This window comes from Schistocerca piceifrons, chromosome 8 (assembly GCF_021461385.2).
Source record: "Schistocerca piceifrons isolate TAMUIC-IGC-003096 chromosome 8, iqSchPice1.1, whole genome shotgun sequence".
Lineage (NCBI taxonomy): Eukaryota > Metazoa > Arthropoda > Insecta > Orthoptera > Acrididae > Schistocerca > Schistocerca piceifrons.
In genome coordinates this window covers 210,632,154-210,652,887 of record NC_060145.1, presented here as the reverse complement: position 1 = coordinate 210,652,887, position 20,734 = coordinate 210,632,154, and the positions used below count along the sequence as shown (strand labels likewise).

Sequence of the window (20,734 nt, the reverse complement as noted above, 5' to 3'; positions counted from 1 at the left end):
GCAAGATGTATGAAACAGGCGAAATACCCTCAGACTTCAAGAAGAATATAATAATTCCAATCCCAAAGAAAGCAGGTTTTGACAGATGTGAAAATTACCGAACTATCAGTTTAATAAGTCACAGCTGCAAAATACTAACACGAATTCTTTACAGACGAATGGAAAAACTAGTAGAAGCCAACATCGGGGAAGATCAGTTTGGATTCCGTAGAAACACTGGAACACGTGAGGCAATACTGACCTTACGACTTATCTTAGAAGAAAGATTAAGGAAAGGCAAACCTATGTTTCTAGCATTTGTAGACGTAGAGAAAGCTTTTGACAATGTTGACTGGAATACTCTCTTTCAAATTCTAAAGGTGGCAGGGGTACAATACAGGGAGCGAAAGGCTATTTACAATTTGTACAGAAACCAGATGGCAGTTATAAGAGTCGAGGGACATGAAAGGGAAGCAGTGGTTGGGAAGGGAGTAAGACAGGGTTGTAGCCTCTCCCCGATGTTGTTTAATCTGTATATTGAGCAAGCAGTAAAGGAAACAAAAGAAAAATTCGGAGTAGGTATTAAAATTCATGGAGAAGAAATAAAAACTTTGAGGTTCGCCGATGACATTGTAATTCTGTCAGAGACAGCAAAGGACTTGGAAGAGCAGTTGAATGGAATGGACAGTGTCTTGAAAGGAGGATATAAGATGAACATCAACAAAAGCAAAACAAGGATAATGGAATGTAGTCTAATTAAGTCGGGTGATGCTGAGGGAATTAGATTAGGAAATGAGGCACTTAAAGTAGTAAAGGAGTTTTGCTATTTGGGGAGCAAAATAACTGATGATGGTCGAAGTAGAGAGGATATAAAATGTAGGCTGGCAATGGCAAGGAAAGCGTTTCTGAAGAACATCCAGTATTGATTTAAGTGTCAGGAAGTCATTTCTGAAAGTATTCGTATGGAGTGTAGCCATGTATGGAAGTGAAACATGGACGATAAATAGTTTGGACAAGAAGAGAATAGAAGCTTTCGAAATGTGGTGCTACAGAAGAATGCTGAAGATTAGATGGGTAGATCACATAACTAATGAGGAAGTATTGAATAGGATTGGGGAAAAGAGAAGTTTGTGGCACAACTTGACCAGAAGAAGGGATCGGTTGGTAGGACATGTTCTGAGGCATCAAGGGATCACCAATTCAGTATTGGAGGGCAGTGTGGAGGGTAAAAATCGTAGAGGGAGACCAAGAGATGAATACAGTAAGCAGATTCAGAAGGATGTAGGTTGCAGTAGGTACTGGGAGATGAAAAAGCTTGCACAGGATAGAGTAGCATGGAGAGCTGCATCAAACCAGTCTCAGGACTGAAGACCACAACAACAACAATATTCTAACACTGATTTGGACTGTTTCAAAGCCAATTATTTACTTATTTTGTATATAAAATGAGTTCAGTCTATGAAAGCTGGAATTACGCTTGACCCCAGTGTGACAACAAACTCAAACGAGCGAAGTGGTGGAACGGTTGGTACACTCAACTAGCAACGGGGTTCATTTCCCTGTCCAGCTGTCTCTATTTAGGTTCATACAGTTTCCCTAAATCAATTAATACAAATGATGGCATGATTCTTTTGGAAAGGACATAACTGATTTTTTTCCCCAACCTCCCTTATTCGAGCTTATTACCAATCTCTAATGACATCAGCAACAAGACATTACACCCTAAAATTCCTTCCTTTCAAAAATCACACTGAAGAAGACTGAACACCACCAAAACACAGTTACACAGGGTGTCCAAAAAAGAGAGTAGCCTTTTCTCAGTTTTTTTGTTCTGGGTTCCCAGTGTGTGGATGGAGATACTAGAGACAGGGATTGCTACTTCAGATACTCCAAGCTTTGACTGAAATACCTATCAGTATCCAGCCCACAATTTTTTCAAGAGATACCTACACAAGAATAAAAGGCAGTTTGTGCTTTGGAACATGCAAAAACAATGTCTGTCATCACAATTCAGTGCAACTTGTGTGTCTGGAGTGAATCTGGCAAGAACTCCATTTGCTCACAGAAATTTTGAAACACTTAGCATTTTGTCTACAATTCTTACATAATTCTCATGACTCAGTAGCTGGGTTTTACACATTCGTGACCCACACAAACTGTTGTCATTGTGTCAGTGTGCAGGTTTTGCAGAGGTCAGTTGGTCGGGTCGGCCATCACCCTGTGGCATTTATCTCACCACACGAGTGTCGAACTAAGTATTTATTTCACTATTCACATTTTTTAAATGTCATTTTATTTGTATTGTGCTCGATTTATTGCATATTTTTATTACTTAAAATTGCTAAGTATACATGAAATGAGTAAACTAATATTATTTTGTAGTTTTATATATGAGTAGACAAGAAGAAAGAATTTTGGTGTGGCTGGAATATGATGTGCATAGGAGTAAAATCCAAAATCTGTCATCCTCTACAGCAAATTACAGAATGATTTACCAATGGAACTGAAGTTTCAAATGCCGAAAAACACAGTGGTATATGTCTGGCCTGTCCAAGGCACAAAAATTATAAGACAAAAAAATGAATACACTCATTGTCAAAAATTTTTGTGTAATGAACATGCTGGAACATTATGTGATATGTGCAAAGCCCAGATATATGATGAAGATTAAGTCATAAAAGTTAAGTAACAAGAAATACTTGTTTTGTCATTTTTTCTATTTTTTTAATTAGCACCCTAAAAGACTGGCTATTTCAATTGTCCTAGCATTATTAGCAGCAATATAGATATACTGATTATTCTGAACTGCAAATAAATATTTTAAATAGTAAAATATGAGTGTGTCATTATAAAAATAACAAAAAATACTAATTTACACTTACTAGGTACATTTCAGACTGCTTGTTGAGAGTGAGCAAAATGCTTGACGCATGACTGATTGCGTTAAGTTTTAAAGGCATGATTCCTTGTGAGTTAAGCACTGATATAAACAGCTCATCAAGACAGGGTATCTATGCAAAGACAAAGGCATCAGCTGCACTTCGCATTCAGAGGAGACATCGATATAGTTCGACAATCCTTCCAATGCACCCTCACAAAATCAGCTCGAAAAGTGAGTTGTGAGTTAATATTGTCCCTTTGACATGCAAGGCTGACAAGCTGCAACCTGTGTAGGCAGTCACTGAAGACAACAAAAAACTTCACACGTCTTCTTTACACATGTGTTGGGATTCCTGGAAAATGATGATTATGTACAAGGTAGTGTACAGTGATGAGTTGACCTTCCATATCAATGGCAAAGTCAATAGCGCTTCACAACACACTCAGTAAATTAGTGAGTGTGTCAGAGACTCACCAAAGTTGGAAGTTTTTGCAGCCATCTGCAGAATGAAGCTTTAAGAGCCATTTCTCTTTGAAAAAAGAAGTGTAATGGGATATTCGTATATTTATATTCTCCTCTTTAAGAGGATTGTAAAAAATTCATTTTTTGACAGGATGGAGCTCCAGTCTGCTTTCATAATGATCTTAGAGGGTATCAGAATTAATGTCTCATACAGCAGTTGGATAGGGCACACAACCCTGAGCATTAAGTATTCTGAGATGGCCCCCGATGCCTAAATATGGTGCCAAGTGACTTCTTTTTAAGCAGATTTGTCAAAGAATATGTTTTTGTTCCTCCGTTGCCTCAAAATCTGAGAGAGCTGTGAGATGTTATCACAAAGCCTTTGCTGCTGTTGCAAGAGACATGTCAATTTCAGTTTGGGAGGAAATGGGTTATTAAACAGATATCTCCCATGTCACAAAGGGAACCCACATACCCACATTGAATATTTGTAAGTTAGGTAAAAAAAACTCAGATATGTTACCTTGCTTTCAGTATACAAAGGATTCTAATTTTACATCAGGGGGCTTGAGATTTTTAAGGGAACATTCTCTTTTGTCTTGACATCCTGTATATTGTTTTCAATTGGAGACTAACCCTCCTCATTCAGTCTACACTCCCACTCTCAAGGGGTAACCTTGGTGTATCAACAAACAAAACCAGTAAAGTTAGTTTCAAATAGTTGTGTTGCCCAAGGAAACAATGTAACTGACCAAATTACAAAGCAAAAAGAATCACTTTGATGTGATAGTTTGTTTCTTTCTTTCTGTAAGGCCGCTACATTTTGGAACAGGGTATTATCTAAATTTTTTTCAGATAGTATTCACAGCAACATGAGAAGTTCCTGTAATATTTAATACAAAAATGATGTCAAGAAGGAAGTTTCAACTGCCATATATGCAATCGATTTTACCTACCGTTAAAAAATTTGATGATATCTGTGAAGTCCATGCTATTACCAAGTATAATGTCCCGATAGGTCTCCACTAAAGCTAATGCAATGAAAAGTACAAAATGTGATGATGAAACATGCTTTGCTGCCCAGATTGTTTCCCAAACACTGAAGACATCTTCATACACCAGTTCTGAAAAGAAAGATTACAAAGTTCACTGAGTTATTAATTTTACGTGTGTTTAATTTATTCTATCCCTTAAAACAAGTATATACATGTTTTCAGAGCATACTGAAGTTTGTTTAAAAGATTATATTTCCTGCTTTTTACTTCTTATTATTTTTCTACAAATTACAATTAAAGGCAGAAGATACTGTCATTTCACAAATTCTGTGTGAGTGATGTATCTGCCTGCAGAAAAGGACTGACTTTTGGGAGAAAAAACACTGAAGTTTTGCTTATAAAAGTGTTCAATCCAGAATTCATCAAGCCTGAACTTCAAACATATAGAATAAATCTTATCTTAACACATTAGTTGTGGGTTTAAGTACAAACCATTAACCTATGAGGCACAAACATGTGTGTGGGCTACAAGCTGAAATCATGTTCTCGTTGTTGTTGTGTTGTTGTTGTCTTCAGTCCAGAGACTGGTATGATGCAACTCTCCATGCCAACGTATCCTGTGCAAGCTGCTTCATCCAAGTACCTACTACAACCTACATCTTTCTGAATCTGCTTAGGATATTCATCTCCTGGTCTTACTAAATTAGTGATCCCTTAATGCCTCAGGACATGTTCTATCAACCGAATCCTTCTTCAATTCAAGTGGTGCCACAAATTCCTCCTCTCCCTATTCTATTCAGTAACTCCTCATTAGTTACATGATTTATCCATCTAATCTTCAGCATTCTTATGTAGCAGCACATTTCGAAAGCTGCTATTCTCTTCTTGTCCAAACTATTTATCGTCCATGTTTCACTTCCATACATGGCTATACTCCAACTACTTTCAGAAAATACTTCCTGATACTTAAATCTAAACTCGATGTTAACAATTTCTCTTCTTCAGGAACGTTCTCCTTTCCATTGCCAGCCTACGTTTTATATCCTCTCTACTTTGACCATCATCAGTTATTTTGATCCTCAAGTAACAAAACTCATCTACTACTTTAAGTTTTTCATTTTCTAATCTAAATCCCTCAGCATCACCTGATTTAATTCGACTAAATTCGATTATCCTCATTTTGATTTTGTTGATGTTCATCTTATATCCTCCCTTCAAGGCACTGCCCATTCCGTTCAACTGCTCTTCCAGGTCTTTTGCTGTCTCCAACAGAATTACAATGTCATAGGCAAACCTCAAAGTTTTTATTTCTTCTCCATGGATTTTAATTCCTACTCCAAATTTTTCTTTTGTTTCCTTTACTGCTTGCTCAATGTACAGATTGAATAACATCGGGGATAGGCCACAACCCTCGTTCCCTTCCCAACCACTTCTTCCCGTTCATGCCCCTCTACTCTTATAACTGCCATCTGGTTTCTGTACAAATTGTAAATAGCCTTTTGCTCCCTGTATATGACCCCTACCACCTTCAGAATTTGAAAGAGAGTATTTCAGTCAACATTGTCAAAAGCTTTCTCTAAGTCAACAAATGTTAGAAATGTAGGTTTGCCTTTCCTTAATCTATCTTCTAAGGTAAGTCATAGGGTCAGTATTGCCTCTCATGTTTCAACACTTGTATGGAATCCAAACTGGTCTTCCCCAAGATTAGCTTCTACCAGTTTTTCTGATCGTCTGTAAAGAATTCGTGTCAGTATTTTGCAGCCATGACTTATTAAACAGATAGTTCAGTAATTTACACACCTGCCAACACTTGGTTACTTTGGGATTGGAATTATTATATTCTTCTTGTAGTCTGAAGGTATTTCACCTGTCTCATACATCTTGCTCACCAGATCACAGCTGGCTCTCCCAAGGCCATCAGTAGTTCTAATGGAATGTTGTGTACTCCTGGGACCTTGTTTCAACATCTTTCAGTGCTGTGTCAAACTCTTCACACAGTGTCATATCTCCCATTTCATCTCCATCTATGTCATCTTCCATTTCAATAACATTGCCCTTGTACAGACCCTCTATGTACTCCTTCCACTTTTCCCTTCTTTGATCAGAACTAGTTTTCTATCTGAGCTCTTGATATTCATACAGGTGGTCCTCTTTTCTCCAAACGTCTCTTTAATTTTAATTTTCCTACAGGCAGTATCTGTCTTACCCTTAGTGATATAGGCATCTACATCCTTAGATTTGTCCTTTAGCCATCCCTGCTTAGCCATTTTGCACTTCCTGCCAACCTCATTTTTGAGACGTTTGTATTCCTTTTTGCCTGCTTCATTTACTGCATTTTTATATTTTCTCCTTTCATCAATTAAATTCAATATCTCTTCTGTTACCCAAGGATTTCTACTAGCTCTCGTCTTTTTACCTATTTGAGCCTCTGTTGCCTTCACTATTTCATCTCTCAAAGCTACCCATTCTTTCCCCCATTCTTGTTAAATATTCCCTAATGCTCTCTCTGAATCTTTCTATAAACTCTGGGTATTTTACAAACAAATCTCTTCCTCATCTCTCTTGGTACTTCCCTTGGGAGTGGCTGTTGCTTCATTCCTTTTATTATACTTTCATGCAGTACCATTTTACTCCCAGAGTACTTCTTGTATAGGTGATGTGAACTGAAAAGTAGCATGACAGAGATGTGGGAGAATAGCTTTTTGAGCCAACGCATGATCTTTTTTCCAACAAATAACATGACAGCAACTGGTGCTGCCTATCAAATCCTGGACATATTTGCACTGAATTTGATAATTGGCAGCAGTTTTGAGACTGTTTGCTAACTTTAATTTGTCACTTGTACCACCATATTATGAAATTCTGTGGAAATGTAGCTAACCTCTCATCTATGCCTTCCATTTTACGATAATCACACCTTGCAAATAGTGAGCAACTGTATTCCCTTTTACCCTGTTTAGAGGTACAGTTTCTTTAGGGGTGTTCCTCCATTTTTCATTAAAGTCACAGTGCAGTGTGTTTTCAGATTCAATAAACTAAAGGTTATTGTAGTAACTGTCAACACAGAATGTTGACCAAACTGCAGCTTCTCTAACAAATGTAAATTGTTCTTTTCACGAAGAGATTTTTCCACCCATATTGTCAAGCATCCCTGTGCAAGCAGCATCCAAGAAAACAAGTATTTCATCTACACTATAGTTGACAACAGTGTTTATGGCCCCTGGGCCACAGATGTGTAGCAGACAGCTGTGCAGCTAGCCAATCAGCAATCCATCTGTTTACACATTCTGTACTGTGGAAAATTCCATTATATTTGAGTGTTTTATCCTATTTTATATGTGTTAAACTAAGACTGACTGATTTCCATGGTGTTCTGTGAGTTTTCTCATAATGGCTGAAGCACCGGAAGGCACCAAGCATTTCACCAACAGGCAAGGGACCTTAGTTGTAAACCGTACTCATTCTTCAAACATAAGGCAGATTCAAGTGAACTGGTCTGAAATGTTGCCAAGTTGTAACGTGGCTGCTGTCTACGTACTTTCAGCCAAGCTGACAATGCAGCATTTCTTGTGAGCTGTACAGCAAGAGGCCATTAACACTGTTGCTGGCTCTAAGAAGCTTCCAGCTACAAGTACTAGACCATTTCTTCACAGCATCACTCAAAAATATATTCACAGCATTGTTGTATTTTTCATCAACTATATCATGGAATATATAATCTATAAGGAGTACCCTGAAGAAATTGATAGGGGTATTGCTATTAATACGAATAAGTAAACATTCTCATTTTGTAAACAAATGATTCTGCATCTTGTGATTCATCATGCCAATACTCACGAGATAATATTAACTTCTGCCAGTGAGGGTTCTTCACCAACATCAACAATTTCATCACCATCATTTTCCATGGCTTCCAATTCTGCACTGTCACAATGCATATTTGAAAGCTGTGCTTCCACACTATCACAACTATGGCAGGCTTTTGCATTCTCAAGATTCCAGCTATCCTTCTCCAATTCTTTATCATCAAACTCCAAATCACTACATCCTAATACATACAATAATTGCTTGGCAAAAAACATTTTGCTCTTCCTACTCTTTTTAGCCTTGTAAGATCCTACTGTCACTCAAATAACCACCATTCCGAACAACGTACATCACGCACAACAAAGCAAAGCTGTAAACAAAAAAAAAAAAACATTTCTGGAGCCTTTGTTGCTTGTACAATCATGCGTTCACAGCTGCATAACTAGACTGAATAATACACCTGCAGATTTGCACACTTACTAGTGTCAGCAGCACTGGGCTAGTGGCTCATGTTGATGCTTATACACATTAGCTGTAGCGAAGTGTGTTGGCTAAAACAGTCACCTGTCAACATCTAGTTTCTGATTGACACTAAGGTCATCAGACGTGAGTCATTTGCTTATCTTTGGCATGGACAAAGGAGCCAACAAGCTACAACCTCATTCAACAATTCATAGAAATATTTACCCCCAACAGTTAAAGAAAACTTTGGGTAATCTATATGAATAATAATGAAATACGAGAGAAATACACAAAGCTTTGAAACTAGGAGGGCATGGGAAATATGGCACAGAAGAAGAAAATAATGAAGATTTCAGACAAAAATGAGCACAACACTATCATTGTCAGTAAATAGGATAATGAGCTTCTAAGAAGAAGAAAAATGTTAGTTTCATATAGCTCTTGACAGCACAGTCAAAAGAAACAGAACACAAACTCAATTTAACATCACTGCAACCTTTTTGAAGGAACCATCGTAACATTTTCCTGAAATAACTTAGAGAAAGTACATGAATCTAAATGCGGATTTGGACTCCGCACCATCCACAGTGGAACCTTCTGCCTCTACTGCTGTGAAAGACCCTTTGAAGGAAGCCAGGTGAATCTTACTGATTTACTACCTTCTACGTGACACGTAACAAGCACAGTAACTTCTGATGGCAGAATGACTTGTATTACCTGTCTATCTTGCCTAACTTGTAAGTGGTGCAATCATCCTTACACTGAAAGTATGGTAACATGCATGATGAATTGCAATTAGTGTGGACATAGCACAGATGAGTCTAACTAAACTCTGATGAGGTTTAACAATATCTACACTGAACAAGTTTCTGGAAGGAACCAAAACTATTGATTGACTCTGACTGAATATACTGTCTCAAGCTTGAGAGTATGCAGACTGGTTTGTAATGGAATATATTTTACTAGGGGGCAGAGGGAAAAATTCAGTGTCACTCTTATATATATATATATTACAGTAAAATAAAATTCCAAGTTTTCTGAGGGATACATGTTGTTATTTTTAGGATTTCTGTGTGCATAAGCCTATGTGAAGTCTGATCTGAAAGCTATAGAACACTGGTAATGTTACATCATGCCTTTCATGAGTAATGTCAATATGCTGAAAATGTCACACTGCTCCATGACACTTGACATGCATGAGCATAAAAAAAAAATCATGAAATTTATTTTGGATATGCTTCATTATCCACCATATAATCCAAACTTTGCACTGTTTTCAATTTATTTTTATCAGTTCCTAAGCTAACAGAACCGAAGAAAAGAAATTCATTCCAATAGCTATAATTAAACACAAGGGAGATAAAAGGGGGATGTGGATGAGATCACACATTGAAAAATAATTAAAAATAAGTTTACACTGAATTTTGCAATGGGATTTGTGATTTTATTAACACATGATGCTCATTGTTTAAAACTGTTTGAACAAGATTATGAGAGTCATGTAAGATCATGTGCAAATGTCCTTCAAAATGAGCCTGAAGGTGCTGTGGTCCTTCGTAGTGATGAAGCACATTTTCACTTATAAGGATGCAGTAATCGACAAAATTCCCAATACTGGAGCGGACAGGACCCTCCTTAACTTAACAAAAAGCCACTACATAATGACCATATTACTGTATTGAGCACAGTTAGAGTGTCACAATAACTGGTCCTCACTTTTCTGAAGAGGATGATGCTATTGTGACAGTACACTTTCAACATTACATTCACAAGATCAATACTTTTTTTTGCATCAAGATCCAGTGCACTGCAGATAACAGTGTATGCGATCATCAGGCTGGAGCCATCACTTGTACAGCTCTGAGTTCTCTTCAAATGCAAAGACAAATGTTTCCCAGACACTTAATTTCTTCTCGTGGTGACATCCTCTGGCCAGTATGATCATCAGATCTTACACTATGCAATTTTTTTCTATGAGAGCATCTTAAAACTGAGATGTTCAAACTTCGACCAAGGACTTTTCCTTCCCTAGGAAATGCAATACAAGAAGAAACTCGCCTTACTCCTCACGAAATGCTCGTTAAGAGTGGTACAGAGTTTTGAAAGTCACTTTCAACAATGCATTGATAGTAGAGGACACGGCATGCATGACACATTTTTTAATTTCCACTGTGTAAGTATCATCCATGTTAAAACAGCTTCTTCACTTTGACCCATCTGTTTTTTATTTGAACTTAAAATCAGATAAGATGTTGTGCCACACCTATACAATTTACTTTGCCCTCCACCCAGTTTTTGTATTTAATTACAGAACAACGTGAGGGTATGAGATTTCCAAACTGCAAGCCAAAGTTTTTTGAAAATAACTTTTTTTTTTTTTTTTTTTTTTTTTTTTATTATTATTAAGGGTGAATTCTTGCACCAATTTTGGATATAAATGAACAAGCTTTATTAGCAGAATGTCTGTTTGTTTGTTTATCTGGAAAAATTGTCCAGAGGTTATGAGTTTAATCATTATGTAAGAGCATTTATTAAGGAGCAACTCTTGTTTCATATGTTTTATTGTTACTGGCCAAGGAATTCCGCATGAGCTCCGAGCTGTCCAAAGAGCGTTAAACCTGTACTTGGCATCATGACATGCAAAGTAATTGAAGGTGGCAAAGAATCTTCTGCACAAACCATGGAGTCAATGAATACCAGTGACCAGAAGATGATTATAATGTAAATACTGATGTATTGTCCCCCCCCCCTCCCCCTAGATGTTTCACGAGTGTTAAAAATGAGATGTACTTAGTTGATTAACCTCAGATCACATTTAGGAATTAAAGGCATAATAAAAGCCTTCCTAAAATCAGTGTTTATGAATCTTGGTTTTGGTAGAAGTTGAATTCTTCTACAGATATAAGAAGAATTATAAATGAGTTGGGGATTCAGAATCTCCTTGGAGATGAAGACCAGTGATGAGATACTTTATAAATTAACTGAAACCCTGCAACAACCATTGAAGGAACAGGATAACAACACTACTGAATTAAATGAAAGGTCATAAATGATGAGTCATGGGTAGCAAATATGTTCAATAATCATTTCTTATGCACAGCAGAAAACAGAGGGACAAACTGTCCAAGAGAAAAATCAAAGCAGTATATTGGAAAAACAACCTGAATCCTATGAATGTGTTACCAACTGCTCCCCTTGACATTAAGAAAATCACATATTCTCTCAGAAATGAAGCTCATCTGGATCTGGTAGTGTACAGAATAGAGTACTAAAGATTTGTTGCCACATATTAAATGCACAAAGTTGACACTTGGTGCAGTGTCTGATGGGAGTGACTGTATATGGCAAATGCCTTTGGGTCACTCCCAGCAGCCACCATGGTGAGTGTAAGCTTTGTCTGCAGATACAGTAATAAGCCCTGTCTTATACACCTCTATAAAAAAAAGGTGATAGGGATGTCAGTAAATACTAACCTGCTTCACTACGTATCCCACCTGAACTAAAATAAATTTATCAGTAAAACCAGTTTGGATTTGAGAAGGATTGCTCTACAGAGAATGAAACTTAATCATTCACAAAATAGATTTTCCAAGCATTAAATGACAAAATCTACATAGCTACTACATCTACATACATATTCTGCAAGCCACCGTTTGGTGTGTGGCGGAGGATACCCTCTACCACTACTACTTATTTCCTTTCCTGTTCCACTCACAAATGGAGTGAGGAAAAACCAACTGTTTATATGCCTCCGTATGAGCCCTAATTTCTTGTATCTTATCTTTGTGGTCCTTATGAACAATGTATGTTGGCGGCAGTAGAATCATTCAGCAGTCAGCTTCAAATGCCGATTCTCTAAATTTTCTCAACACAGTTTCTCAATAAGAACTTGCCTTCCCTCTAGGGATTCCCATTTCATTTCCTGGAGCATCTCTGTAACACTTATGTGTTGTTCGAACCTACTGGCAACAAATCTAGCAGTCCACCTCAGAATTACTTTCATATCTTCCTTCAATCCAACTTGGTACGGGCCCCAAACCCTCGAGCAGTACTCAATAATAGGTCACAACAACGCCCTATATGTGGTCTTCTTTACAGGTGAACCACTCTTTCTTAAAATTCTTCCAATAAAGTGAAGTCGACTATTTGCCTTCCCTACCACAGTTCTCACAAGCTCATTCCATCTCACATCGCGTTGCAACGTTACGCCCAGATATTTAAATGACTTGACTGTGTTAAGCAGGACACCATAATATTATATCCGACCACTTCAGGTTTGATCTTCCTACTCATCCACATTAACTTACATTTTTCCACATTTAGGGCTAGCTGCCATTCATCACACCAACTGGAAGTTTTGTCTATGTCATCTTGTATCTTCTTACAGTCACTGAACTTCAAAACCTTACCGTACACCATGGCATCAACAACAAACAACCACAGATTGCTGTCCATCCTATCCACCAAATCATTTATGTATACAGAGAACAACGGTCCTATCACACTTCCCTGGGGCACCCCCAAAGATATCCTCGTCTTTGATGAACACTCGCCATTTAGGCTAAAATACTGGGTTCTATTATTTAAGAAATCTTTGACCTACTCACGTATCTGTGAACTGATGCCAGATGCTCATATCTTCCTTAACAGCCTGCAGTGGGCTGCCAGTCAAATGCTTTCTGGAAATCTAGAAATGTGGAATCTGCCTGTTGCCCTTCATCCATAGTTCACAGTACATCACGTCAGAAAAAGGGCAAGCTGAGTTTTGCACAACCAATGTTTTCTAAAACCATGCTGATTCATGGACATAAGCTTCTCAAGAAAATTTATTACATTTGAACTCAGAATATGTTCAAGGATTCTGCAGCAAATAGAAGTTATGGATATTGGTCTGTAAATTTGTTGGTCCGCTCTTTTACCCTTCTTATATACTGGAATCACCTGCACCATTTTCCAGTCACTTGGCACTTCGTGCTGGGCAAGAGGTTCACGATAAGTCCAAGCTAGGTAAGGGGCCAATGCCATCAACCCACTTTACTATGCACTTTCTAAAATGTAACTGGGATTGCATCCAGGCCTGGTGATTTATTTACTTTCAAATCTTTCAGTTGTTTCTTTATGCCAGGGATGCTTATTACTATGTCGTCCATATGGGAATGGTCCAATGGTCAAATGATGGTATGTTTGTATCATTCTCCTGTGTGAACAGTTTCTTGAACGTGAAACTTAAAACTTCAGCTTTTGTTTTGCTAGCTTCAACTGCCACACCAAACTGGTCAACAACAGACTGAATGGAAGTCTTAGACCCACTTAGCAATTTTACATAAGACCAGAATTTCCTTGGGTTTGGCCAGATCTCTTGCTAAGGTGTCACGGTGGTGGTAGTTGTATGCTTCATGCTTACATCTTTTCACATACGCCCGAATCTCTACTACATTCACTTGTCATCATTTGTGCATTCCGTTTTGAAGCAAGAGTGCAACAGCCTCTGCTCCCTCCGCATTCTCTGAACTTCATTATTAAACTATAGTGTGTGTATTCCATCCTTTATCCACTTATTAGGCATAAAACTCTCCAGACCATGATTTACAATCTAGTTAAACTTTTCCCATAATTCTTCTACATCCATCTTAGTGGAACAAAGTGATGCCAATTCACTGTTCAAGTGTGATACTAAAAACTGCTTGTCTGCTCTACCTAGCAGAAACACTCTTCTAGCCTCCTTGATCAATTATTAACTTTCATAATCATAGTTGCTATAATGTCATCATGATTGCTAATCCCTGTTTCTACACTGACATTGTTGATAAGCCCGTCTATTTGTACCTATCAGGTCTAAGATATTTCCAATGTGTGTGGGCTGCCGAGCTAGCTGCTCAAGATGGTTCTCAGAAAATGTATTCAAAAGTATTTCGCATGACTGTCTGTCTGTATTCCCTGCAATGAATCCACAGACATCCTAGTCTATAATCAGCAGATTAAAGTCACCTACAACTACTATGGCATGATCTGGCTATTGCCGTGCTATTGACTATCTTTGAATGACTCTAGAACTGTCACAGCAGAATCTGGTGGCCGGTAAAAACATTCAACAATTAACTTGGTATCAGCTACAATTGTTACGTGCAAACAGATAACTTCAGTGTCACATTCAATACCAACCGCAATAAAGACAATGTTTTTGTCAACTGCAATGAATATTGCCCCTCCTATGGTCTCTAATCTGTCATTCTAATAAATGTTTCACTACTCACTAAATATCTCAGAGCTTTCCACTTCAGGTTTCAGCTAGCACTCAGTCCCAAGAATAATTTGAGTGCGAGAACTTTCCTGGGGGGCAGTAAATTTGGGAGCTTTATTACGAACAACTCGACAATTTACTGATGAATTTAAATTATGATAGTTGCAGTGTCTTTATTTTGAACTCTCGTTCGATTTCCCTTGCTGCATATCGACTGCCAAGTGTTCATCAGAGCACCACAAACTACCGCCTAGCCTTAAAAAACCCTCATGTGCACTCCACGAGTACTCTGCCACCCAAGTAGCTGCTTCCTTTGTGTAGTGCACCCCTGACCTAAAAAGGTGAGTCCTACAAATCCCCACACAATCACACAGATCTAGAAATCTGCAGCCAAGATCATCAGAGTGTCGACAAAGCCTTTGGCTGAGACCCTTCACTCAGCTCGAAACCAAAGAACCGTGATCAACTCTGGGTACAATACTGCAAACTGTGAGCTATGCTTGCACCCCGCACAAGAGGCAGCACTCTTAACCACCTCCACCAGCTGCCTGTAAGGACTGAGGATCGCCTCAGAAACCCTGCAACAGGAATTGTTGGTGCCGACGTGAGCCATTGGTTGGTATTCTCTGAAACCTATCTAAGATATTCTGAGTGTGTGAATCACAATATTCTCCTGAATAACCAACAAATGGATAATGTCATATCTAACAAAAAGAATGCTGAAGTTTTACTTATTAACCCAATCAATGTAATAATGGGAGATTACTCTGGCTGGGGATAAATCATGTATAGGTTTTCCCCAAGGGTTAATCTTAGACCTGCCATTATTCCTCATATACCTAAATGATCATCCGATAATATACAACAACCAGAATTAGCTCTTTTTGAGGATGACACTAGTATAATAATCAATGTACAGAAACAGAAGAAATAATAAACAATGTTCTTAAAAGTATAATGGACAGGTTTACTGCAAATTGTCCCACCCACAGTTTGGGTAGAAATTACTAACTCACATCCGTATATTTTTAAAAAAAACCCTTACATATGTTCACCATGTAGTCATACTTACAAATTAATCTGTGATGTAAATGTCAAAGACCCATTCGACATCATTACAATTTATTATGCAATGATCCAAGTAAAATGAAACTAACTTATTAACTATCGATCTGTCTACATAAATTCAATAATCTTACAGAAACTAACACCACCAATCACAATCTCACCTGCATTATGTAACAAAATTAACTAAACTAATAAATGCTTCACCACAACACTGATCATTTAAGGAGAGAATAGATGAAGCAGCCAATGACATAAGCAGAAAAGTTAAGTATCTTGGGATACAATATAAAAAACAACATAACAATCTTTCAAGCTGGTAACAGATGAAAAGCTACAGAGGTGTTTGTGTTGGCTCTGAAGAAGTACACCAGAAGCTTCACAATTTATCAGCATATCCCTATGTCTGTCTACCACTTAGATCCCCCTCTCCGCATTTGCTGAGAAGTGAAATATTACATGTTAATGTGCATTTTTTATCAATTTTTACTTACAATGACTCAAACCTACAACACTACAACTGACAATACCTCAGCTTCTATCATTATGAAAGACACAGCAAAAGGTTGACTGTATTCAAATTTACATATGTTACTAATGAACAAAACTTACATAAAATGTTTATGTAGTTATATAAACAAAAAGCAGGCTGAACTGATAAAACCAATGTAAGGACTGCAACAACGCAGAAAGCATTAACATATCACTAACCTCTCTTAAAATCCAGCAAAAACCAGCGGTAGCAGAAATAAAAATGAGTGTAGTCTCCGTTCTGGTGCATCAATTCAAACATCTCGGAGTCCAGTATTTGTATCAGTGACCTGCCACAAAAATTATAATGACCATTCAAAACAGCAGAGGAAACAAAAATGTAATAAATATATCTTTTTAGTCATTAACTGGCACAGAATCAGCTGTAGAACAAGAATCATATAAAACTCAGCAATCATTCTTTCCAATTCTGGTACTTTATACTTATACCTTAGAGCTGCTCTAAAGCATGTGACCAGAGCACTATAAGCATGTGCAGTTTTCTACAGTATAGCTTATGTGCAAAGAAATATTTCTGGAGGAAACCTATACCATATGCATTTAAAACATACAGAACAATAAATGGATGCGTGAACAGGACACAAAAATGAATACCACTAATGATGCCAAACATGAGTAGGTGAAACACATTTGCTACTCAAGAATAAATTTCAGTTGCAAAAGACAGAAATTTTCTTATCTTTATGATAAAACATAATTGAAGGTATTATCAGTATCTGAGGAAAATGGTTGCAAATATTAACAATAATACTCAAATATCTGCTGTTGCTTCTTACTAATTAATTAACCCTTTCTCACCCGATTTTTTTCTGGAGAAAGAAACCTCTTCTTTCATGCTATAATGCTCTTAGGTATTTTGCTAATGATTTTAGATGCAGGATTTACTCAAATATAAGTATATATATTTATTCAAAATATACTTTGTATATATAAATATTATTATTATTGTTATATTGTATTGTTATTATTGAATGACCAGTTTATTATAACAGTGAATATTTCAAAAATACATAAAAAGAAGCCATTCTTTTTATGTATTTTTGAAATATTCACTGTTATAATAAACTGGTCATTCAATAATAACAATACAATATAACAATAATAATAATATTTATATATACTGTGGAATATAACAAACCAACCACTTCCGTATATTCTGGAAGTCACAAGGTGCCAAGTCCTGCTACACTGACTTGTTGATGTTGATGTTGTTATAGAGATGCCCAACAGTTGGCAGCACTTCTATGTGATAACAAGATTGAACATTCACAAATGTGTACATGAAGTTTGCACTGGGGAAAAATATTTCTGTTCCAACTAAGAGACAGTAAAATTTAATGTACACAATGTAGCCAATGGGTCTGAAAAGGATAACTATAAGCACAGACTTCTTCATACATCTACATTCAGACACATCATGTATGGTTGAGGGCACCATCTAATAGTATCATTTCTCCCACTGACTCATGGCTGCTGCAAAGAAATAGTAAAATACTCTTTTATGGATCTTAAATGTGACTGGCCTCTTCAAAATGTGCATGTAGGAAAGAATAGTATGTTCTGACAATGATAATCTTCTCTAGACAGTAATTTTAAAATTTTGCACAGAAGTTGTTCACAAGCTGAATGACACATTTCTAATAAATTATTTCACAGGAGTTTACTATGTAGTTGTGTGGTTTTTGTGTGTGTTCGGGTGGGGGGGAATTTCACTTAAACCAGATTTGCATGTAAAACTAACAGAACACCAACACCACTTAAGTGGCACCAATTATTGCCACTACACTACAAGTTTAAATTGTGTTGTGATATCACTGCCACTCTCAAATCATACATTAGTGACATTTCGTTTTGAAACATGTTCCTTGTATTTATGTTCACACTGGGTTCAAACAACAAATATGAGCAAGAAAGATCTATTGTGAATAGCGTAAGAATATGCTTGAAGCTTTCTGTTTCATACAGCTACATTCAGAATAGATTATATATTCAGAAATGCTTGTGTAACTCTCTTCCATTTATGTGTATTACAAAATATAAAACTATACGGCAGATAATTTTCCGTGTGAGTTGGATAAACATTTAATTTGTTTTTACTACACTCATAACCCATTCACAGAGAAGCAAGCACTTTCTTTTGTATTGTATCACACTGCAATCATGAAAAAGAAAATAAAGTGTGTATGCTAACAGAAGCATGGTAGTTCTCGCTTATGTTTCATTTACTTACTTCATGAGAATAAAGAGTTTTTTCATTCCTCGTATGAGCACAAAATAAATGTATGCACTGGAAGTATATGAGGTTCAAATCAGCTGATCTATGCACAAGTCTAGTTTGTTTGTATATTACTTTTTAGTTAAACAGGTGTAACTGATTTACTACTGACAGAGGTTTCATTTAAATTCTTGCAGTGGAGAAAATTAATGATGAACAGTTATGATCCACAACGGGTAGTCTATTCACAATCTGTCAATAATAGTACAATGTGGTTATAAATCTACTTAATGACCTGGAAAATGAATCCCCAGAGAACTTTCTGTAGGTTACAGTCTAAATAAATTTGTGTTGAGGCCAGTTCTGTTACCGAAACATAGAGGCCCTACAGCCTAAGTACTATATTAGTGGGTGCTTCACAATAAAATGAATGAGTGAAATTATAATTTTATTCTTATGCATAAACCACAATACCTCAATTTGGGACAGTATAACTTCATGTTCATTTGATATTCATTTGTTATTTTTGCAAGTCATCCACTTCTGCATGCAACATTTGTTTTAACTAAGCCCCTTATATGGTTTTTGGTGCAGCTTTGCTGTCACACTCTGGACAATTACAGTCATGCTCACAACTATAATTTCAAATGATGCCACATCAAAAACTGTGCTGTCAGAAACAATAGGTCACACCACCACCACCACTGCAGTTTGTACATGGACAGTGAAGAGGACACAGTGAAAAACTTATAATTTGTACTTTTAGAAATCCTTCAGTTTTTGCTACTTTTTCCATTATGTGAGCATTAGAGAAATAGTAGCTGAGGGTATCAAAATCTACAGCCAATTGCACCAACCTTCATTAAAAGTTAACCACAGTAAAGTCAGCATTTAACCCTATTCAGTGCAAAATTCTTGTTCACATACCTAAATAAAGTTAACCAAGGGAGTTAACCACAGTTAAATTTGACCATGGCTAACATTCAGTTTTCTTGAGATGACCACTGTTTTACAAGCATATGGTATTACAATTTCAGTGTACTGAAATACACTCAAGGCTTCATATCCCACATTCTATACTTGAGGTGAACCCAGAAAGATTATTAATTTATGAATCAAACTTATCAGGAGCAGAATTAAATTTTACCTCCATGTGTAGCACACTGCTTGCTTTTCTCTAGCTATGGGAAAACACTTCAGTCAGAGTCTTGTGATTTTTTTATATTTATGGTATCATCATCATCATCATCATCATCATCATCATCATTTAAGACTGATCATGCCTTTCAGCGTTCAGTCTGGAGCATAGCCCCCCTTATACAGTTCCTCCATGATCCCCTATTCAGTGCTAACATTGGTGCCTCTTCTGATGTTAAACCTATTACTTCAAAATCATTCTTAACCGAATCCAGGTACCTTCTCCTCAGTCTGCCCCGACTCCTCCTACCCTCTACTGCTGAATCCATGAGTATCTTGGGTAACCTTGCTTCTCCCATGCGTGTAACATGACCCCACCATCTAAGCCTGTTCGCCCTGACTGCTACATCTATAGAGTTCATTCCCAGTTTTTCTTTGATTTCCTCATTGTGGACACCCTCCTGCCATTGTTCCCATCTACTAGTACCTGCAATATTACTTTGCAAACTTTCAATCGAATCTGCTATCACAACTAAGTCATCCTCATATGCAAGACTGCTTATTTTGTGTTCACATATCTTAATCTCACCCAGCCAGTCTATTGTTTTCAACGTATGATCCATAAATAATATGAACAACAGTGGAGACAGGTTGCAGCCTTGTCTTACCCCCGAAACTACTCTGAACCATGAACTCAATTTACCGTCAACTCTAACTGCTGCCTGACTATCCATGTAAAGACCTTTAATTGCTTGCAAAAGTTTGCCTCCTATTCCATAATCTTGTAGAACAGACAATAACTTCCTCCTAGGAACCCGGTCATATGCCTTTTCTAGATCTATAAAGCATAGATACAATTCCCTGTTCCACTCATAACACTTCTCCATTATTTGCCGTAAGCTAAAGATCTGGTCCTGACAACCTAAACCCACACTGAT

The 20,734-nt window shown here is 37.2% G+C and overlaps 1 protein-coding gene across 1 annotated transcript in view; it reads right to left on the bottom strand.

Annotated features, from left to right (window-relative positions):
* The window catches only part of LOC124711809 (small G protein signaling modulator 1-like), a 319,654-nt gene that overhangs the window by 19,311 nt on the left and 279,609 nt on the right, over positions 1–20,734 (bottom strand). The window contains exons 24-25 of the mRNA XM_047242033.1: positions 16,604–16,713; positions 4,279–4,446 (exon numbers count right to left, since the gene is read on the bottom strand). Of these exons, the coding sequence (XP_047097989.1) occupies positions 4,279–4,446; positions 16,604–16,713 (278 nt within the window). The remainder of the gene's footprint in view (positions 1–4,278; positions 4,447–16,603; positions 16,714–20,734) is intronic.